This window comes from Aythya ferina (genome assembly GCF_964211825.1).
Source record: "Aythya ferina genome assembly, chromosome: 1".
NCBI lineage: Eukaryota > Metazoa > Chordata > Aves > Anseriformes > Anatidae > Aythya > Aythya ferina.
In genome coordinates this window covers 123,068,141-123,090,667 of record NC_140296.1, presented here as the reverse complement: position 1 = coordinate 123,090,667, position 22,527 = coordinate 123,068,141, and the positions used below count along the sequence as shown (strand labels likewise).

Below are 22,527 nucleotides of genomic sequence, written 5' to 3'. Positions count from 1 at the left end.
TTAAACGTGTGTGCTTTTTATTTATTTATTTATTTATTTATTTGTCACAATTTTTCACCGAACATCTCAATCCCCAGTAAACTCCCCCAGACTTTAAACTCCCCCCTCCCCTTTCTTTAACCCATCCCCTCAAGATGGCGGCTGCCCGCTCCTCCCTCACAGCAGCGGACCGCCCCTCCCAGTGCTTTCCCCCCCACCCCCCCGCGGGCCCGCCTTGGTACGGCCCGGCAGCCCCCGGGGCCCGTTGAGGAGCCGCTTGGGCGAGCGCACGGCGCTGTGGCGGTGGGGGGGGGCGGAGCGCCCCCCGTCAGGCGGCCGCCATGTCCCTCAACAAGTCGATGCACGCCCGCAACCGCTACAAGGACAAGCCGCCCGACTTCGCCTACCTGGCCGGCAAACACCCCGAATTCCGGCAGCACGTCCAGACCACCCTCTCCGGCAGGGTGAGGTAGGAGCGGGGGGCCAGGGGGAGAAGGGCCGGGGGTGGTGCCGGAGCCGCTGCCGTTCGTTGTTTGTTGCTTGCAGCCTGAACTTCAAGGACCCTGAGGCGGTGAGGGCGCTGACCTGCACCCTGCTGAAGGAGGACTTCGGGCTGACCATCGACATCCCCCTGGAGAGGCTGATCCCCACCGTGCCCCTCAGGCTGAACTACATCCACTGGGTGGAGGACCTCATCGGCCACCAGGGCGCCGACAAGGCCGTGCTGAGGCGGGGGATCGACATAGGTAGGCGGGGGTTAGCTCGGCCTTTGCTGCGGGTGAAAGGGGCCGATGAGAGCGGTTAGGCATCAGTAGCGATGAGAAACAAACAAATTTGCTTTTGGGAAGCAAATCTGGAAGGTCATGGTGCTGAAACTGGCAACCTGACCCCATTAGTAGTTCGTTTGGGCAGCATTTCTCTGCACTCACACAAGGGTGACTAGCAGGCAGTGCTTTGGCACCTTGTGGCCCTGAACTCCCTTGAACGGCTACATTTTTTCTCTTTATTGCCAATGTAATTCTTTAATTCTTTAATTTTTAGCATGGTTTCCAATAGACAAGCTCTAAGTTTATCTCATCATGTGGTGCATGCACATCTGCTTTCCTTTCAGAACTCTTAAACTTGTTACCCAACTTCAACACATTTGCTAATAGGTAGCGTTTTCAAAAACAATTTCTAATGACTTCATTGCAGCAGGTGGCTAAGTAGAAGAGAGAGATCCTTTAACGTACCTAATTATTGGAAAAAGTTTGCAGTCAGTTTTGATATTCTCATTTAGGGAAAGCAGTAGGTCGTCCAAGAATAACATAAGAGGAGCTCTGGAAATAATTGTGCGTGCTTTTGCAAGCTTACTGATGTTTTTTTCTGTGCTTCAGTAAGTCCATATAATAGTAGTCTCCTGCTGTACCTCTGAACTCTGTTTTTGTAGCGGTGAGATATTTATTCTTTTTACCCATGTCCATTAACTTTAATCCTAAGTGTGACTGTCACTGGTAATTGGACTGCCAAGATGTGCCACACTTTTTAAAAGAATTCATGTTGTGCTAGAAAGTATTTTTCTTTGTTACCAAGTTATATCTGGATTATTTTGCTTTAGATACCTTAATTGACACCCCCCTTTTTATTGTTTTAGGCCTTAGGGGAAAAAAAAAGTCTCATGTAACAGAAGTGTCATTTTTTATGTATATGTGTGGTTGCTGTATGCATTCATGATAGATAATAGAAAAATGCAGAAGACTTTTTTTTTACTTTTTTTTTTTTTAATAAAACAATATATTTAACTTTAATTGTATAAATTAATCATTGTCAAATAATAGCTTGAGAAAATAAGTTGATTGTTTACTAGAAAACTAGTTCCAGGGAGGATTGCAATGTTCTTTACTTATAAACATATCTTTGACAATGCTGTGTTTTAAATTACTTAAATTTCATTAAATAACCAAGTAATGCGTGATCAGTGGTCAATGTTTTCTTGAAATTATTTCTTTTTGTTGTACATAGTTAACAGCTACGCTGTGTATAACACCATTTTGCCTTGTTCATGGCTTTTTGCATCCTCAGGGACGGGGGCATCTTGCATATACCCGTTGCTTGGATCAACTTTGAATGGCTGGTATTTTCTTGCAACAGAAGTGGATGACATGTGCTTCAATTATGCCAAGAAGAACGTGGAGCAGAATAACTTGTCGGATCTTATAAAAGGTATGATGTAATAGTATATGTACTAACATACAAATATTGTGTCCTATTTTTCTGCCATGTTCAGGGGCTTATCAGATTTAGTATTCTTGCCAAATAACATGCTCTGTTGTTTTTACTGACACAGAGTGTTTTCTAAGGTCTGCTTATGCTTAAACCAGAAAATCACAGCTTATGTAGAATGGAAAGTGTGGATAAAGAACTACTCATCTTTACAAAAATTGGAAAGTTAAGCTTTATCCTAGAGGGTTCTTCTCTCTTCATGTTTTTTTTTTTTTTTTTTTTTTTTTTCTTCTTTCCTGCTATTGAAGTATTTCTTAAGAGTTCATGCTATTTCTGCTGCTAGGAGTTGCTCCCCTCAAATAATTCTCATGATACTGGTACCTACACTTTGCTTGTACAGAGTAAGGCCTCAGACCTCATTTCTGAATGAGGTCTTAACAATGCCTGTGGTAGTAGTAGAATGCAAGAGGATGGAAAAAATTCTGTGGGAGCTCTAGACACTATAAAGCCAGTCCATGATTCATCTCTGAAATAAAAACTTCGATTCTGCTAGTTTTTGAAACATTTTTACCTAAATGTTTTCCTCTTAGCCTGTCCTCCATGTCAGTCTTGAGATCCAAGTCTCGATGTGGGGGAACAATGGCAGTATTCTGTTACGGCTCTTAGGATTCCCAGTGGTGTGGTGGTATTTCACTTTACTGGTAAAATCTCTGGCAAAGGGAGATATCTCAGGTGAAGCTGTAGTGCCAAAGGTGATAAGCTGGAGTGACTGACTGCTGTTGACCAGAGCTACAGGCAAAGGAGTTCCTGAGGGCACCTGTAGCAAGCGGCTGCCTCCAAACTACCCACCCTGCAACTTATTAACTCCTGGGTCTGAATTGTTTAGCTAGAGGTGATATGCTACCGTAGTCAGTAACTTGATTTCCGAATTGTATCGTAGCTTTTTCATTCCGAGAGGAAAAAAAGTAAGTTTTTTTTTGTCTGACAGTGAAATACTGCTGTCAGTAGCATTCTTCCAAAAAGAATCTTTTCTATATGTGCAAAACAGGAACTGATAATCCTGGGAATTAATTGTGAATGCTAAGGCTTCAAAAGCAAACAAACACAAAACGTGGAGTTGCATGTGTATTTTATTGGAATGGGTTGATGTGCAAGATTTATTGTCTAGTTTAAAAAAAAATCAGCACCCTCTATATAATGGTAGGTCAAGGTATTTTAATAAATTTGATCTCTGATAGCTTTTAAATTTGTGGTTGTATGTGAGAGCTCAGTGTAACTCATGCAGTTCCTATTGCTTTAAACACTCATGTCTCACATTACTACTGTGTCATGCTTAAAGGCTGTTTATACGCTAATCCTTAACGTAGTCTTTATTTGCATGCTGATGTTATGTTTTTTGTAGACCGTATTGTTAAGTGCAGTTTTAGTATAATACATTGTTTGAAGAAAGACTGAAACACAAAATGCACGCTAGATAAAATACAAAGTTCTGTACTGACTCCATCTGTTTTCTATTAGTGGTTAAAGTACCACAGAAAACTCTTCTAATGGATGCACTGAAAGAAGAATCTGAGATCATTTATGACTTCTGCATGTGCAATCCCCCCTTCTTTGCCAACCAGCTGGAAGCGAAGGTAAGCTAGCAAACTAATGCAAGCACTTACTCTAGTAATCAGCGAGTGGGAGGATAGCAACAATTTAACAGCATCTCTTGGGGAAAGTTCAGTGGAAAATCCCAAACCATTGCAAAATAGCATTGAAGTTTTCTCCTTTCCTACCCCCTTGCCCCAAAGAGATATTGAAAAACTAACCACTACCCCATCTGAAGTGGAGGGTGACTAGTAGACTTTTTTCATGAGTTCTTGCCATCTTATAGAGTGAGTTTAGAAAATAGAGCCTACCCAGCATTTCATTACAGTCACTTCAACTGTTTGTTCTTATCCAGGGAGTAAATTCTCGAAATCCACGGCGTCCACCTCCAAGTTCCGTAAATACAGGAGGGATTACAGAAATCATGGCGGAAGGGGGAGAGCTGGAATTTGTCAAAAGAATTATTCATGATAGTCTACAACTGAAAAAGAGGTTACGGTAGGTGTTCTGTTCCAGTTAAAACCTTTATCTGCTGCTTTGGTTGAAATAATGCGGAAGTGATATTTTAAGTAAGGAATGGAGCCGTGTTATCTGTTTGGTTTCTTTAATGATATGTACACAGCAATAATTTGGTCTCAGTTTATATAAAATTAATTGTTCCTGAACATCAAACAAGTACTGGTTGATATGGGAAATATTTAAAGGCAGGAGATTTAAAAAAAAAAAAAAAAAAAAAAAAAAAGCTTGTAGAAGTGACAGTTGTAGCTTGCAGCTCAATTAGCACAAACATTTGCTGAAGATGGTCAGTGTGTATTCTTAGGGGCTTCTGGGACAGGAAGTTTTATGTCATTGTCTAGTAATCTGTTCGTTGCTTAGAAGCTTCTGTCTTTTCATGGTTGAATTTGGTAACTGCAGCTTTACCTAGTGAATGGCACTGTTGTACTGGATGCTATCTTGGGTGAACATAAGCTGAAATAAAAATCACAGTAAGACTCCTTTTGAACAAGAAAAAAAAGTAATGTCTTCAGTTTTTTTCCCTTTTTCTTTTTTTTTTTCATTCCCCTCGTGAAATATGGGTTAGGTGATGGGAACCCAGATAATGAGTTATGAATGAGCAGAATTGGTGGTCAGTAGGTCTGCTGCTTAGGCCAAAATGATTATCAATAACTGAATATTCCTTTTCACGCTGATTCACCTCCAGAGAAAGTGGAGAAATTAAAACAAATTATTTTAAGGGGCAATATCTTCCACATGAAGTCACTCTTCAAGACATGATTCTTGGTTGTTTAGATGCTATTTCAATATTAGTCTTACTGCATTTTCTAAAAATCAGCGTTTCCCTTACTATTTTTTCTCCTATCCTGATTCATGTTGTACTTTGTCCTAGTCACTGTTGAAGAGTGTAATTTTGTTCTTTGGTTTTGTTTTTAAATCTTCAATTGTTCATGCAGATTTCTGATCCAAGTTGTTCTTTTTGTTATTTTCAGTTGATGTATGTTTATAAAACACTTTGCTAATATATTGTCTGCAGATGGTACAGTTGTATGCTGGGAAAGAAATGCAGTTTAGCACCATTGAAGGAGGAACTTCGAATCCAGGGGGTAAGTTTTTATAGGTTTGTGTAGGTTCGGTTCAGTATACACTGTGTTCCAATGTGTGTGTGTAATTATTATTGAATGATATTTTTGAATTATTTACAAGAAAAAAAATATGATCCTTGTTAGGCAAGCACTCAAAGCAGTTGAGATTTAATTGCTGCAGGATCAAAGATGATAGATAAATTGTCCTCTATCATCTTTCTTTTTTTTCTCCTGTTTCGTCTGTCATTTGTAGAACTGTCTTCATCCTTCCTAGAACTTAAAGGGCTTCTGTTTTAAAAGTCTGAAAAAAGTTGTTGTAAACATTTTTTTGCTTTCTTTCCTTTTAGCTAGCATGCAATCTATCTATTTGGTTGACAAAATAAATTGCAACATTTATTTTTAAAGATGTAGTTTTATTTGTTTAATTCGCTAACAGTTGAAACTGGTGTTAGTTGCCAAGACAAAGAACTGGAAAGACCCGGAAAAGGCTGAATGAACTTTAGTTAAAGAAATAAGTCTCATGTCTTCTTTCCTGTATGTTGAAGAGCTTGCTGTTGTTATGGCCTCTGACATCCTCCATCCATCCTTTTTCTGAGCTAATGCTGTAACCTCCCCATTTAAAAATTCCTGCCTTGCTCTGACAAACGTTTTACAACCTAGCCTTTTCTCATTGAATCACCTTTTGAATGTTGGAATAGTTTCAATGAACTGAAGGATCCTGTTCAACCGATATATACAGTTTAAAGTTAATTACCAACTTTTATGTTCTGTCATTGTTTTCTTTGTGGTCAATTCTGGCACCAAATAAAACGAAACCTTGTGCTAGTGATATCTCGTGCAAGAAGGGTGTGCACAGGACTTTTTTATGGCTTGCTGGAGGAAGGATAGTCTTTTATGATTTCCCCTACACAGAAAATGAGTTATGAGATCTCTCCTTGCGTATGTATGGTGGGGAGCAGAAGGAAGGAGAATGTGTGGTGACATCAATTATCAGAAAGATGAACTACAACCTGTAGAGAATCCCTAAACTCAGTGCAAAAAGCAAACACTGAAGTAGGCACCAAATTTGACATACCTGACTTTCTTCCCTATTCTTGCATTGTTTGCACCTCAGTGAAATGAGAGAGATCCTTGCCAACCATTTACAGAAAAGCTGAGGTTTTGCTTTTGTATTCTTGATATTACCAATTCATTTTTTTTCATAATCTCTATTATAATAGCATTGGTATTACATTTGTTTCAACCATGCACATGCTATTTTGTGATTCAGGTTAGAATGTAGCATGTTTCAGGAAGAATTTTGATAGAATTAGAAATATAAACCTTGGAGAAGTTCTAGGATTGAGATTTTTCCTCTTTTTTTTTTTTTTTTTTTTGAGGGCAGTTCTCAAAACTAAGATTATTTTGCTGTGCAGAGCTGGGGCTTATGCTCTGGAGTTGATGATGCTTCAGAGTCAGCTGGAATTGTTGATATTTATCCTTGCTATTACGTAGCACATTATCAATACCATACATAAATGCCTTACAGCATATGTGGCAAGTCTAGTTAAACACTATAATTGGATCTAAGTTTTATATTTAAATACAGTATAAGTTCAAACTTGATTTTTTTTTTTTGGCAAAAGAGAGAGAAATGTTACTGAGCACGTTTCTGCCATCTGCAGAAAGTGAAGGGCTTGGGTTTGCAGCCCTTCGTTTCCTTTGTTCTGTGTTCCTTTGCTACAGCAATGGGTTCAGCATTCAAATGTAGAACAGGAGCAGGTCCTGAACAAGGAGAAAGGATGTGTTTTTCCAGAGACAGAGTACAGATGTGTGCAGGATCACTGCACAGAAAGACTAGTGTTGCATGTTTCTGAACTTGAACTGGGAGCCCTCAAAAGACACAGGTGAGAAATTTTGGTTATGGGTATGAGCCTGGGTACTGACCAGCTTTAAGTGGCACTAACATCTATGAACTACGCCAGAAGGAATCTCCATTCCTGTCATGAGAAAATAATTTTGCTAAATTAATTTTGTTTGAAAATGTGCGACGTAGAACAATGTTTTTTATTGATACAAAATAAAGTTTTATATTGCTGTTTTTGCATAGGTTCCTAAAGTTACTCACACAGAATTCTGTCAAGGACGCACCATGAGATGGGCACTGGCATGGAGTTTCTATGATGACGTACAAGTACCTGTAAGTAGCTTGATTTTGGCTGGCTTGTGATTGTCTGGGCCTCTTATCTGAGGAAGTGCCTCATGGGCTGTGAATGCACCTGCTGGGAAACAAGCTGTTTTTCAGAATGGAATATTGATGGGCTGGGCTGTGTGGACAGTGGCATTTCTGTCTTGGCTCCCAGTCTGTTAGCTGGTGTTTCCGACAATTCATGTGTGTCTGTGTTTAGGGAGGAAAAAAGAAGCCTGCAGGGAATTCCTGTGTGTTTCAGTGAAAGTAAGGGTCACTTATAAGACAATTCAAAAAGCTGTTTAGTAATATTAAAACTATACTGAGGTTTGGCCTAGATTTGAACTTAAAATTTCCCTCTGAGAACTTGTTTTTAAGTTGACATATAGATTCTGTTACCAAATAGATGGAAACACTTTTAGCTGCTTTAGACCTGCCTACATGATTGTAAATGGAGCCTGTTGACTTTCACTAAGGGAAGCCAGTTGCTTTTTGATACAAATGAGCACATACTGGAAAATAAGTGTAGGGAATAACCAACCTTAGAGAAGATCTTCCAAGTAAACATTCAGTAAACTTGGATCATGATGTGGATCTTAGGAATAAGAAATAAGGTGTGGGTTCCCTGGAGCAGCCACACTTTGTCAGTACACAGAGGGATAATAGTTTGAAAGAACCAATAAAGCTTTTTGCTTAAGATCTGAAGATAAAATCCCTCCCTCTGTCCATCAGGCTAGCATAAAGTACATGCCCCCGTCAGAGGTTTCTAATAATTCTTTGTAGTGAAGTGAAGCACGAGCTATGTCAATGACAATTTAGTGGCTATACTCTTAATCCACATGTATTCTGAGTACAAGTCATCCCGCTAATACTGCACAGCCTTGTAACTTTTTGGTGTTAATGCTGGTTTTCTTTCTTCTAGTCACCTCCCTCTAAAAGAAGAAAATTAGAAAAACCTCGGAAACCAATTACATTTACGGTCTTGGCTTCTACAGTTGAAGAGTTATCCGCCAAAGCTGCAGCTATGGGCTGGGATGCTGTAGAAGCCATTGCTGTTGTTAGAGCCTGGGTAGAGAAGATTCTTGCTGACCTGAAGGTAAAATATTAAATATTAGATGTTAGAACAACATCTTACTTTAAAGCATAGTATGGATAGTAGGAATTTCTGCTGTCTTCTGCAATAGGTTCAGCATAAGCGTGTTCCCTGTGGAAAAGATGAAGTTAGCCTGTTTGTGACTGCCATTGAAAACTCCTGGATTCATTTGAGGAGAAAGAAGCGAGAGAGAGTAAGGCAATTACGAGAACTTCCTCGAGCTTCTGAAGACGTTCTTCAAGCAATGGAAGAGGAAAAAAATGGCCAGAAAAGTGTGAGCAACAGTTCGGACTGTGAAAAACCCAAGACTGAAGACTCTGAAACAGGGTTTATGGCACCCGATGAGGATGTCCTCTTGACCGCAGATGACAAGCTAACGGAAGAATCTGCTGCCAAAGAAGAACATAGTGAGCACATGGAGGAGGAGGAGACAGAAGCAAAGCAGGCGGAAACGTCATGTAACAAAGGTTCCAGTAATGCGAAGGAGGAACCTCAGCCTTCAGAGGAAGCTGGCAATCCAGCAGTTGAAAAAGGGCAGAGTCCCAAAGAAACTAGTAGATGTTTTCTTTTCAAGTGTTTAATGAATGTGAAGAAAGAAGGAAATGATGTACTAGTAGAAATGCACTGGGTTGAAGGACAGAACAGAGACTTGATGAACCAGCTGTGCACATACTTACGGAACCAAATTCTTCGACTAGTTGCGAGTTAGCCCTTTTTCCCACTTTGGTAGAATGAGTCCTTAAATTTTGTAAACTTTGTAATGGTTTAACATTTTCAGTCAGAAAAAAAAAAAAAGTAAAGTGGAGATACTTTAAATATATTTTTTTAAACGTGCAAGGAGTACATGAAATATCACTTCATGTCCAATGAAATGCTGGGAAACAATCTCTTGTGCTTCAGCTGTAAAACAAAATGTTACAGTGCAACGTGTCTATACTGTGACCATTTCGAATATCAACAGTGCTCATTCTAGTCTTTTTTTCCTGATGCAAAATATATATATATTGTTACCAAGTAAGAATCTTTACTGAAGCATTTTCTTCAATCTTTTTCGTACTAATGCAGGAAATTGTTACCTGCCTTGGGAATTGCCGTCTGCGGCTGAGTCCTCAGCTGAGGGTTTAAGTATGCCTCTGTTCCCTTAATGCATTTACCTGTTGGGCTACAGAGCAGCAGGATGGATATATCCTCCAACTATCAAATCAGATAAAAAATCACTTTAGAAAAATCACTTTAGAATACATACAATGTATTTTTCTGGTGTTTGGGCTTTGAAACACTGAAGAGCTTACTGTAAGTGAGCACCTGTTTGTATAGACTTCATTCTAATGCCTAAATATTGATGTCTATGGAGAAGTTAAATTAGTTGTACACTTTCAGAATCTGAAGAGATTATTTCTGGCTAGGTGACCTATTAAAAACATAGAAGGCAAGTCTGTTTGTGCTATCCTGTGCTTATCTGTTCAGCCTGTTTTATGCAAGGATGATGAGCCTCACAAGGTAAGCCCGTGTGCCTGTGATGCACTTGTTATTCTGAGGCAGACTGCAGTGTCTTGCTTCGTTAATTACCTCCACCTTCCACTTGTACAACATGAGTAGCTTACACTCCTCAGTGCTGCTTAACCAAAGCTGTTACACTTCCAAAAAGAAAACCAATAGCGATTAGGATGGAAGGAGAGTAATAAAAGCGGTGTTACTGGTGTAAAAGGTTAGTGTCATTGCGTCTGTAGCAATACGGGAAGAATCTCAAGTCACACTTGCGTACAGCTCCACAAAAGTGTTTGGGGCATGCCAGGAAGAGGCAAAAGGTGTCAGTGGGACCGAATTTGTTTTTTGGGAACGGACGGGAAGAAAAACACCTCAGGGAGCCTCCCGCTGCGGCCGCTGGGGGCAGAGGCCGCCGTTTGAATGGCGCGGCGGGAAGATGGCGGCTCCCCCGCTAACGGCGGCGGGGCGGCCGCTGCCCCCGGGGCGGGGAGGGGGGCACCGCTCGGCCCTCATGTCCCCGGCCCGGCCGTGCTGAGCCCCCCGCCCGGCCTCCAGCGCTCCCTGCACGGCAGCGGCTCTCCAGGTAGCGGCTGGGGGGGCAGCGGGGCTGCCGGCGGCGCCTTGGGCTTGTGGGCGCACTCAGCCCATCGGGCAGGGCAGGGGGGAGCGCCCGGCGCTGCCCGGGTCTCCCTGAGGGAGGGGAAGGGAAGGGGCTGCGGCTGGGGGTGCGCTCCGGGGCCGGGGGGTGCGTTGGGGCTCCGAGAGGCTTCCTCGGCTCTGCTGCCCCGCTAGGGAGGTGAAGGGAGGCGGCTGGAGGCGGGCACGGTGCTGCTGGGTGCTGCTCTACGGCGGGTCCTGTGCTTGGCTTGGCCTCTAGGTGCTGCCACAGCACAGCGATCCGTACGGCCTGGGTGCGGGGAGGAGCGCCTGGCTGGAGTTGATTCAAGAGCACAAGAAGCTGGTGAAATGGACTAGATATAAAAACATGGCATTAAGTGTTCCTGTGTAGTGCCCTGATACCTGCAAAGGCAGGGGAGTGCGGTAGTTTTGCTTGATATCTCACCTATATGCGCAACATGTTTGACACAGCTGCTCCTAACTTCATCTCACAATATTTTTATCGCTCTCTAAACGATTTTCATCTCCCAGCCACTTCTGCAGTCAGGTAGCGTCTTCTCCCCAGCGTGGCTACGTGCTGCAAGATGCAGTTTTGTCAGCTCCTGTGAATGGAGCTGAGCAAGGCCATGTGTGTGTCTCCTCAGGAGACCTCCTCCAGGAGGACTCAGTGTGTCCGTCTGACCCCACATTCTGCAAGGGTTTTCCTTCAGATACATCTAAATGCCCAGTATTTAAATCCAGCAGTGTGTCTCATCCTCATTTTGACTTTCTTAGCATTTTTCTAGTGGGTAAGAGAGGTTAGTGCAGTAGTACGCTTGTATACGTGGGTCTTTAAAACTTGTTTCCTAAGGCACAAGTTTTGAAACTTATGTTCGGTGCTAATCTCAAGGTATTCTTCCAACGCTAGAATCATGTAATCCTTTACTCAAGCTGTCTTTTTACGCATTGTTCACTGTTTTTAACTTTAGGAAAGAAACTTGAGATCCCTTTGTGCATTTTGTTTGACTCTTTTATAGGGTTACAAATCCTAATTCTGCCATACTGGTGGCAGTCGAGGATAAACAAACCTGATCTCATTTAAATGCCCTATGAGAAGCCTGTTCTCCTTGTGGCATGCTGTCATTCACTTCCAATAGTGCTGAATGTTTTGTTCAGTATTTGTACAGTGTTTTGATTATCACAGAGCTGAGCTATATCATCTTTTTTATGTATTTGTGCACAGGACAGTGGTCAAGTACCAGTGATTGCTAGGTTGGGGTTAACCTCAGGAAGGTGGTTGCAGTTTTTCATACGTTAAATGTAAGTTCTAGATGCTACACAGTACATAGTACTACAAGCATAAGCAGGCAGTGTTTTTCTGATCTACCTTGCCCTTCCACTGCTACAACAATGGTGGAAAATTCCTTTTAGATTTTTTCTTTTGAATATGCTGGTAGAAATTGGTACAGTAGAGCCAGTACACACACTGACTTGTTTTTCAAATAGCTTTGATGAGGTCTTTTGCAAAATGCTGCTATGGGAACTAAGTAGTCGTGGATGATAGGGGAGGCATCGCTGTGGAGCAGAAATCTGTTTTCTGTCTCAGGTGAGGAAAAGAACAAAAGGTTTGAGTTATCCTAATGATTTGGAAAAAAGGAGAGCCAGGGATGAGGCAATATTTGTAGCCAGCACAAAGTTATCTAGGGTTATAAAGACAAGAAATAAGCAGAAAGGAACTTAATTAAGCTAGAGGAACTGGCAATGTGGTAAAGATACCAATCAGTGTTGAAAAACAGAAGCAACACATTGTACAGAGTAGCTTGAGCTGCCTGTTTGTTTTATGTTAGTTATTTTAATTCATCTGTAAAGCAAAAAAAGAGCTTGGGCAGTTCTGTAATCTGCAAGGATTACTGAAGGATAAGTAGCAATAATCTAAAAAGGAAACAGTCTGAGTAAGGATGAGATGGCAAATACTTTGTAATGCTGTTACACTAATCACCGCTGAAATTCTGCTTGAGTCTGTATTTGGTCATGGCTATTCTGTCTCAAAAGCAAATATCAGAGTGAGAGTTTGGTGAAGAAATTATTTGAACGTGGAAAACCTAATACGAGGAGAAATTGACAAGGTGATGTCAGGAGATAAGAAGAAGGGTAAAACATTCATAGGAAATATTGAAAAATATGGGGGAGATAGTTTCTCGTTACCTTTCCTCACAATACAGAGCTTGTAAAGAAGTTTGACATTTGACTATCTGACCTAAATGATGACCTCAGATTGAAGGAGGATACAGGATGATACTTTTTGTTTGTTTGTTTTTCCCCTCTTCCCACCCAAAGGGAAATACCAGCAAGTAAATGTTCCTGAAGACCAAGCAGACAAGTTGCTCCTCGCAAGCTGGGGTCTTCCGAAAGCAGTTCTGGAGAAATACCACAGTCTGGGAGTAGTGCAGATGTTTGAATGGCAAGCAGAATGCCTAATGCTCGGACAGGTTTTGGAAGGAAAGAACCTGGTTTACTCAGGTATGCAAACATCTCACAGAAGCGATCCCCCTGACTTTCCCAGTGCCATTCACAAGAACACATTGGGGTGCAGGGAGCAGAAGAAGCAGGACTGGTGAGCTAGAAATCTGTGGGAAACACCAACTTAAGTGTCTACTCTACATGGGAAGAAGGTCACAGAGCAGCAATGGGGTCGAGAACAGCTTAGAAGTAGGGGCAGGGTGATTTTCTTAGGCTTTCATTTGAGTTTTAGTACTTGGTTGCAGAAGACATTGGGCTAGATTATTGAGTAATGCCTATGCCCCACTATGTTACACATCTTCCATGGTTCTCGTGATATCATAGTCCACATGATATCCTTTTCTCTAAACTGGAGAGACATGGGTTTGATGGATGGGCCACTCGGTGGATAAGGAATTGTTTGGATGGTTGTGCTCAAAGAGTTGGGGTCAATGGCTCAGTGTCCAAGTGGAGATCAGTAACGAGTGGTGTTCCTCAGGGGTCAGTATTGGGACCAGTTCTGTTTAATGTCTTTGCCAGTGACATGGACAGTTTGCCAGTGACACCAAGCTGTGTGGTGTGTTTGACATGCTGGAGGGAAGGGATGTCACCCAGAGGGACCTGGACAGGCTTGAGAGGTGGGCCTGTGCCTACAGGAAAGCTGGGGAGGGACTTTGTCAGGGAGAGGAGTGATAGGACAAGCAGTAATGGCTTTAAACTAAAGAAGGGTAGATTTAGATTAGGCATTAGGAAGAATCTTTACTCAGAGGGTGGTGAGGACTGAAACAGGCTGCCCAGAGAAGCTGTGGATGCCCCATCCCTGGAAGTGTTCAAGGCCATGCTGGATGGGGCTTTGGGCAACCTGGTCTGGTGGAAGTCTGTGCCCATGACAGGGGGGTTAGAACTAGATGGTCTTGAAGGTCCCCTCCAACCCAAACCATGCTATGATTCTCTGGCAATGATAGATGGCAACCAGCAACGTTCACCAAACAGGGCAGGGCAAATCCATTTAGGGGCTAGGTCAGTAAGGTGGTGGCTAAGCTCTTCTTTCCAACCAAGAGACTGTAGTCTTCTTTTTTCTTTTTCCCCTCACTTGCTTATCTCTGAGCTGTTGTTGCTTCCAAAGCGGAGACGAGAGCACAAACTGTGGTTGCAGAGTGGAAGAGAATAGAAGAGAAATACTCTGCGATCCTCTTGACCCTTTATTGGGATAACTACAAGTGTAGTTGTGACTGTGTGAGATGGGAATCAATTGAAGAGCTTTGCCCCAAATTCTCCTGTTTTTCTGTTCTGTTTTTTTGATGCTTACTCTTTGGACAACTTTTTTTTTCCTTTAAAAATTAATAATAATAAAAATAAAATACGTTTTTCAGCTCCTACCAGTGCCGGAAAGACTCTTGTTGCAGAATTGCTCATTCTGAAGCGAGTCTTGGAGACCCGTAAGAAAGCTCTTTTCATCCTTCCCTTTGTCTCTGTGGCCAAGGAGAAGAAATGTTATCTGCAGGTAAGTAACATGCAAAGAGAGGAAATGGCTGGCTTATAGTTGCTTTTTAAAATGAAGTTTTTGCATGGATTTGAGGGGAAAAATAATAATTTTGCAATATAGTTTCAGAAATGAATTGTGGTAGAATGAGATCAAATTTTAAATTAAGTTTGAGAAAAAAAAATGAAAGACTTAGCCATAAAGGGAAATTTCTAAAAATAAAATAAAACAAATAATTAAGGAGTAGATTAAAATATTTTATTTTTGACTGTTAGAGTATTGTTATTTGCATGCATTGGCAGATTTTATAATATGCAAGCTTAAAAGGAATTTTCTAATTAGAGATTGTGTCTAAAACACTGCAAAGGGGTGGTGTCAGCATAATCAGAAAGAAACTTTTTATTTTAGCTTTCCTTTGGGTGTTCCAGCAGAATGTTTTGCTTTTGATTTCACTTTGCTAAAAATACATTCTGACAGAATGTAGGTATGTCTGGGCTTCCTCATCTCAGATATTTAGAAACAAACATACAATGGAAGCAGTCTTTTTAAAACAAACAATTTTTTTTTCTGAAAGGTGTTCCTATCAAATACTGTTTCCATTAGCTAATGTGCCAAATAAAAATTAATAAAGGCGAGAACAAAATCAGTGGGTGTTTTTTTCTATAGTTTCTGACACTTAAGATATTTTGTATTTTATCAAACTGAGATGGCACCTTTACCTTGTAAATTGCTAGGAAATGTTACCAAGTGCAGAAGCTACTTTGTAGTGGTTGATAATGGAGAAAAGCTTTTTCTTTAATCTTGTAAAGCTGGAAAGTTATCTATGCTGTGTCCTCCTACTTCTGGCCTAAGGTTTGGCTTTAGCTGCACGCACTTGGAATCTTATAGTATCCTACCCATCTGCTTCATAATATTTGTACCTTTTGTTAATGCAGAGCATAATGTGCCCAAGCTTTGGCAATGCAGTAATACTCATTGGAAGAAAAGGAATCACTCTTTTTTGACTTTCATCTGGGAGTCATGAAAATTTCATTTTTTTCATCTGTCTTAAAAAAAAAATGACAGTGGTGTGTGGGGTAATTAGTAATAATTGCCTGAGTTATAGTTTTAACCTGATTAGTTGGCATTATAAGTGTTAGGGATTATGGTTGTAGGCTGCAGTCTTTATGTGATTTCAGCAAGCATTGGTCAAAATTCAGTTGTAACCTTGGCAGAACATTCTGTGTCATTGGAAAACAGGCCCTGTTTCAGGAGGTGGATGTGAAAGTTGAAGGCTACATGGGAAGCATCTCTCCAGCTGGACGTTTCTCTTCTCTGGATGTTGCTGTCTGCACCATTGAGAAAGCCAATGGCCTCATCAATAGACTAATAGAGGAAAACCAAATGGACTCACTAGGTAAAATGCTACTGCCTCACCACTGGGGGGATGAGTTTTTTCTTTTACATAATCTGAGTACATGTGGAATTATGGGATCGTTTGTATTTGCTCTGTTTCCTATGCAACAGACAAGCTGTACAGGAAAGCAGAACAATTTTTCTTCATCCAGAGCCTGTCTGATTTGGATTTAGGAACTCAGTCTGGACTGTTCTACCTAGCTCAGTGACTGGGGAGTGAGTAGGTAAAACTGCAGCTTTAGTTTGTCTGACGTGGATGACAATCCACAGACAGATTATTTGCAGTAAGCAGTGATTCTCACAGTGAGAAAATATCTTCTAATTAATGAAATTAAGTTATAAGTCTATGATGTGTTTGAGTCCAAGAATTTTCTGTTTGTTTGGGACAGAGGTTGTGTATGTATGTCATTAATGGTTTACCTTCAGTTAGTTCAAAGAAGAGGAGGAATTATTTTCAGTGCTTGTTGGGGTCCAAATAATGAATATTTGGAGCTGCACTGGGTAGGCATGGTGACTAGAAGGGATGTGGCACTCATCTCTCTTTTGTAGTCAGCTCAAAAGCCCTGTCTTTGCAGTGGGCTACTACAGTCCTGATGACCACTAGATAATGGTGGTGTCCATTTAGTGCTTAGGAGGAGACATAAAACCTGAGGAAGCCCTGTGTTTCTAATACGTACTTGGAAAGTGTCATGTTTTCCTAGCCCAATTAGATGATTGTTCTCTTTGTTTCTTCAGTAAAACTATATTCAGTTGCATTTTACATAGTAATACTTTCCATCTTTGATCTGGCCTGTAACATAGCTTTATGTTAAAAATACAAAAATTGGAAAGCTAGATGAGTGTCAAACTGCTCTGAGACTTCCACCTGTAAAACTGCTGTGCCATGTTCATCTGGTATCACTGGTATCATAATATCCTTTACCATTGTATACCAGAAAAGTTTTTTAAACACAATAGAGAGTAAGGGAAAGAAAGCTTTGCAGATTTTTTAAGAGTGTGAGATCATGGGATAACACATTCACACCTGGACTACAGGGGCTGGATCACCATGAATTCTTAGGCTGCCAGTGGGCTGGAAGATGAGTAGATGACCATGGCTGTGCAGCGTTTTAAAATCATTTCACAATTGAAGCTGCTGCAGTCTGACCCAATTCTCAATTGCGTATCTTCATCCCTTCCTTTGCAAGAGAACTGATGATCATGCAGTTAGTTATTTAAATATATGGCTCAAAGTTTGCTACTTCATTTATTTGTTTGTTTGTTTGTTTGTTTTAAATAGTGCTAGTTTGATGCTAGGTCAGCACACTACATGCTGTACTGCCAGCACAAGGCAACGAGTGGGGTCATAATATCCTCATTTATGTTGGTTTGGGTGCCTTACAAACATACCCAGTGTACTAAGATGCATTGTTTAATAATAGCATCTTTCAGAAGCTGGGGATATGCCAAATTCCTTTGGTTGGCACCTCCACTCCATCACTACATCTTTTTTTGTCCTTCGTGAGAAGAATGTGCCTGAGATGAGTCATGTAACTCCGAGTACCAACAGATATGTGACTCTTCGCTGGCACATTCTTCTCACAAAGCAGTAGAACGAGGCACATGAACGCAGGATTTGAGTTTCAGTATTACATCCCCAGCACTGGTACCTCTTTAAAGCATTACATTTTTCTTACACCATTTGAAAACACCTCTACTGCAACCCTCTTTTTCCCTTGTGTCCCAACATGACCATACAGCTGAAATAAGAGTAATTTTTCTTCTTTGTGTGCTTATTTGGAAGTAATTTTAAAATTCAATTTTAGTTTCAAAAGGCATCTTTAAAAACACGACAAATTTTCTATTTGGAGATGCATCTTCATAAAAGCTGTAAAATAAAGGCAGGAGCTGAAAATGCCTTTTTAACTCTCACCTAAAGCAAGCTTGTCTAATACTGGAAGATTGTACATTGCCTTCTAATTAATTCTAAATTTAGACCACTTCGTAACAAGGGTGTTTTATCTTTTGAGATGAGTTATTGGGAGATGACTGCAATTCTGCAATTCTGGCTGGATTCCATCTCAAGCTCGAGCTGTTCCTTTTGTTGATGTCAACCCCCTGCTGACAGCTCACGTTGCCTTTGGAAGTTGTTGAGAGCAATTCAGATCCTCTGCCTGGCAGAGCTCTCTTTGCTGTATGAAGCAGTTAAAAGCAATTCTGTGTTGCTAATTATTATATATCATGTGTCAGTTTTGAACGTCCAGGTACACAGGAAATGCTGTTCCTCTTGTTGTTGTTCAGCCTCTTGACACTGACGCTAAAGAAATTTTTGGGAGACCAGATTAGAGAAGAATCTTCCTTCTCAACATATCAGCTGGGAATAACGGATATGTAACATGGAGTTGTGATACTTGTTTCTTTTCTTAATTTAAACTTGAATAAATAAAAGTAGGTTCTAGAAAAAATCAATTTCTCCCCCACTGTCTTTAAGAACTTTTTAATTTTAAACAGGATGCAGACTTAAAGAAGTCTAGTTGTTCTAGAATAACCATGTGTGAGATCTTTCAGGTACTTCTAATATTTTATTCATTTTTTGTCAGCAGTCTGCTAGACACACCTAATTTGCAGACAGACAGTAGACACTGAAGGTGGCCTAATTTTCAGTAGCAATGCAGAATGACGCAATTATGGCCCTAATCGCACTCCTGAGCTCGTTGCTGAGTAAAAAACGCCATTGCATGCTGGGACCTGTAGTCTTCCTTGACTGCAATTCCATTTTTAAGATAAGGATAGCTTTGTGAAAAATAGTTTGCCTGATGGCTCCTGCTATGTTATCCCAGTGGGTGCCTTCCGAGTGCTGCTTGAAGAGAGAAGAGCTGTGTGCATCATATGACAGTCAGGTCTCATCAGCTTAGAGACTGCTGAGGTAACACAATGCTCAACTTTAGTGTGGGTATAAATATTTTTTTTTATAGCTGAGTAGCAGTAGAAAGTATAGAACATGTGGCCCATCTGAAGAACAGTGACATTCCCCATGTTTTGGCCTGTAGATACCACTAGTCTTATACTTCATTTCAGGAAGCACAGTGTGTGCTGCTTGGTGCAAAGACTGGAAAGGTAAGCTGTATGAATTTTTCTTTAGGAGGTACCCCATTACACTGTTGTGTCTCAGCTACTGGAAAAAAACAGTCAGATTATTGGATGGGAAAGCAGAGGGAAGCTTTTTTCTGGTAGCTGAATAATTGTCTCTTTGGTGACCAATGAATTGCAAGTTTTCATGAGTACAGAATAGAGGAAGTAGAGGAAGACGGAGGAGCTGGCTGGGTGGGAGTTTGTAAAAGGGGCTGTTGGAGAAGTGCAGTACTCTTCTAACTTAAGTGGCTTGAAAGAGAAGTGAAGAGAAAACAGAGAAGGAACATATGTAGGAAGGAGAGAAAAAAAAAATGAGAGGGAAAAATAGCATTGAAGTAGGTAATAGAAAGTCACTCTTGCCCTTAAGTTCCTGCTATTTTTGCTATATCAGAAAGATATTTCATAGCTCCAGCAAAAACAAAAGCTCCACAGCAGCAGAACTAATGAAACCCAGTGTCCTCTATGACCTGCCTTCTTTTATTTTTTCCTTTTTTTAAATTTTTTTTATTTTTTGTTAAACCTTCCTTCAGCGTTTTCCATATCCCTGTGGCACTGTCTGCTGGTCAGAAAATCTACATATTGCTACAGGTTGGGATGTATGCAGGAGGTGTGCTGGGTGGCTCTGTGTTTTTTCCTTTAAGAAGCAAAGAGACCCCAATCTACTCTAGATGCTGATATTCAGAAAGCTTTTCAGTCAGTATTCTTTTCAGTATTTCTACCCATCTTTCACATTTTATGGAAGCAGCTGATAGATTAAAAAGGTATTTGCAGGAGGTAGGAGGACAACAGATATAACAGTCACATAAGGATTTTTTTTTTCACTAGAAAGCCAGAATTAAATAGCAGAGCTCATTCTGGTTTGGTGGGTGAGAAAAGATATAATAGGAAGCCGTCTCTGCCAGGTCACCTGCTCTAGGTTTCGTTGCCTTTTTTACTGACATCACTGTATGGTGAAGGAGCGATGTTTTTAATGTGAGATCGTGATGTCAACAAAGCTTTTGACTAGCTTATTAAGGGCATTGGAGTATTTCCTTCCAGATACTCTGAGGCCTTGGGGACTTTTACTTGCAAATGGTACAGATGCTAAAATACTGTTTTGCATGGTGACCAGATTGTAGCAACTCAACCTATTTTTTTTTTTTCAGAAGCTGGGTATTTTGTATGGTAGGTTGTGGGAAGTGAAATGTCCTATCATTGGTCATTATATGTATCTCTTAAAAGAACCAGTGACAGAAGAAAGTCATAACTGTGTTGGTAAGCACAGCTGGGTTTGTGAATTTAAATTTCCCTTAATCATGTGGAATATTAAAGGAAATCTGAGGCTATCTGTTCTTAGTTTGGAGGTTTATCAGTTCTAACCTGAGCGCTTCTCTTTATAGGAGTTGTGGTTGTGGATGAGTTGCATATGCTGGGAGACTCTCATCGAGGCTATCTGTTGGAGCTCCTTCTGACCAAAGTTCGATACGTGACAGAGAAGGCTGCAAAACGGTGGGGGGACCAGGATATTTTATCTTATAGCACTAAATTATGGATGGCTTAAATATTTTGTTCTCCAGATAATTGGGAATTTGGGTTAGCTCCAGGGTTTTTATGTGAGTGATGACCTAGACTATTTTGGTTATTAAGGTCTCATCATATCACCCCTCCAGGGGCCTGCTGTTGTAGTCAAAACCTCTTTTCCTCATGGTTTTTAATTTGAATGCTATCATGGGATTCATTCTCTCGAAAAAAGAAAGAAGGTGAAGTTTTCCTGTATTTTTTTAGCCTATTTATTAAAAACAAATCCAAAGAAAGAAAGAAACAAACAAAAAACCACCACAAAACTTCAGACTTCTTTTAATATTTTTCCTAGACAAAGGCAAAAGGAGGAAATGGTGTATCAGTCATCTTAATTTTTACCAGTTAAGCTGACAGAAGGGTCAAAATCAGCTGTTCCTATGCACCAAAACTCAGATTTTGCCAGCTTTTCACTGCTGCTTCCTGTCTTGTGAGTTATGCTAAGCCCAGACTGCCTCTTCAGTTGTAGGGGAACTGTCTTTTTGACACTAGTCTCTTTGCTGGATCTTTTAACCAGCATTTCCCACCCTGATTTCCAGGATCCAGCAGTGCTCAGGGTTGAATCACCTCTGAGTATTTTCTTGGTTTGGAAGCTGGTATACTTCAGTATACTTAAGAGCATCATGAGTTGCTTTGCCACTGTTTTTCCCTTGGCTTATCATGCACCTGCAGGACAAATACAGGACAGTTCTCGGATTTTCTCCATTCCTCTGAAGAACCAAGAAGGAAAAAACATGTCAGGGAAGAACAGGTACATCAAGGAATGTTTGAAGGAAGATGAAATAATTCAGCCTTCACCATATAGGCACTAGGGCCCAGATCTTTTATTTCTCTGTCAAGGTCAAATTGTCGTACCACTTGCTGACAGGAAGGAAGTGACCTTTTTGATGTTGTTTTTCTTTGATGCTTTTATTTTTTAACAGGAGCCCCTTTATCCAAATTCTTTATATGCTGTCCAGCCTGACCAGTTAGCAGAATGTCGAGTGCTTTTAAAAGCTTTTAAAGTGGTTAACTGGACATCCTGCTGAAGTATGGTGCTGTGTCGTTGGACCAGAAAATATTATCTGATGGTCATGGCCAGCATGAGTGCCATTGCTTCTCAGCAAGGCTTTCACAGACTAAGATAAATTCTGGAGAAGATTTTTCACGCCTCCAGTCCAAAAGAATGTCGTGGAACTGGATTTTTTTAATCCCTGATGGGGGATTGCTATGCTAGCAAATGCTTGAAGAGCTTGGGAAAGAGGTTCTGCTTCTCCATATCTTCCTTATTTCTGTCTTATAAGCGACCAGGGTTTTTTATCCTAGCTTTGGGGTAGTCTTGTTTCCCCTGTCTTGCCTTTTCCAGGATTACCAGGATCTTCTAAGAAGGTTCAGGCCATCTGTAAGCTCACATTAATTTTTCTGACCTTTTTATTTTTAAAGTCTCAATTTGTGGCTAAGGGCATGGATGAACAATGCAAGTTAGTAGATGTAAAATGTTGGCTTAGAAGCAGAAAAAGAAAACAAAACAAAACACGCCTGTCGTGTGAATTTAAAAGGCTGAATTAAAGTATACATTTGGGTGTCTAAGTTAATGCTTTGTGTTTTCAGGTCTGTTAAGAGTCGATTATTTCCCACTGACTTGAATGGAAGCAGTAGTTCAGCACTTTGAGAACTGAAGCTGCTTTCTTCTTTACTGAACTTTGTTTCCCAACTCTAGGAAGACCTTAATTTGTTATTATTTATCCTACAATTGAGACAAATGGGTATCTTAATTAAGGCATTTAGTGTAGACAGACTGCAGCAG

General features: G+C 40.7%; 2 protein-coding genes across 5 annotated transcripts in view; both read left to right on the top strand.

Moving 5' to 3' along the window:
• Positions 1-216: 216 nt before the first annotated feature.
• On the top strand, positions 217-10,044 carry METTL16 (methyltransferase 16, RNA N6-adenosine). The gene is made up of 9 exons (XM_084500914.1): positions 217-448; positions 526-725; positions 2,041-2,181; positions 3,700-3,815; positions 4,127-4,269; positions 5,303-5,372; positions 7,441-7,530; positions 8,441-8,614; positions 8,703-10,044. Exons 1-9 carry the CDS (start codon positions 321-323, stop codon positions 9,318-9,320), a joined length of 1,680 nt encoding a protein of 559 aa, XP_084357040.1. The 5' UTR covers positions 217-320; the 3' UTR covers positions 9,321-10,044.
• The window catches only part of POLQ (DNA polymerase theta), a gene marked incomplete at its 5' end in the record, with an annotated part of 58,594 nt that continues 46,084 nt past the window's right edge, over positions 10,018-22,527 (top strand). For 3 of the 4 annotated variants that reach the window (XR_014686258.1, XM_084500801.1, XM_084500800.1), the window contains 5 exons: positions 10,520-10,682; positions 13,034-13,216; positions 14,569-14,699; positions 15,918-16,074; positions 20,564-20,672. Coding sequence is in view for 3 of the 4 variants with exons in the window: in XM_084500801.1 (XP_084356927.1) it covers positions 10,520-10,682; positions 13,034-13,216; positions 14,569-14,699; positions 15,918-16,074; positions 20,564-20,672 (743 nt within the window). Of the gene's footprint in view, positions 10,112-10,519; positions 10,683-13,033; positions 13,217-14,568; positions 14,700-15,917; positions 16,075-20,563; positions 20,673-22,527 lie in introns of those variants that run through there. The other variant, XM_084500802.1, reaches the window with a different exon arrangement.

Bases quoted from the DNA above. Each gene is read 5' to 3' on its own strand.
- METTL16 (XM_084500914.1), top strand. From the start codon at position 321: ATGTCCCTCAACAAGTCGATGCACGCCCGCAACCGCTACAAGGACAAG. The intron at 2,182-3,699 runs GTATGATGTAAT...GTTTTCTATTAG, and splicing joins CTTGTCGGATCTTATAAAAG to TGGTTAAAGTACCACAGAAA. The intron at 3,816-4,126 runs GTAAGCTAGCAA...GTTCTTATCCAG, and splicing joins CCAACCAGCTGGAAGCGAAG to GGAGTAAATTCTCGAAATCC.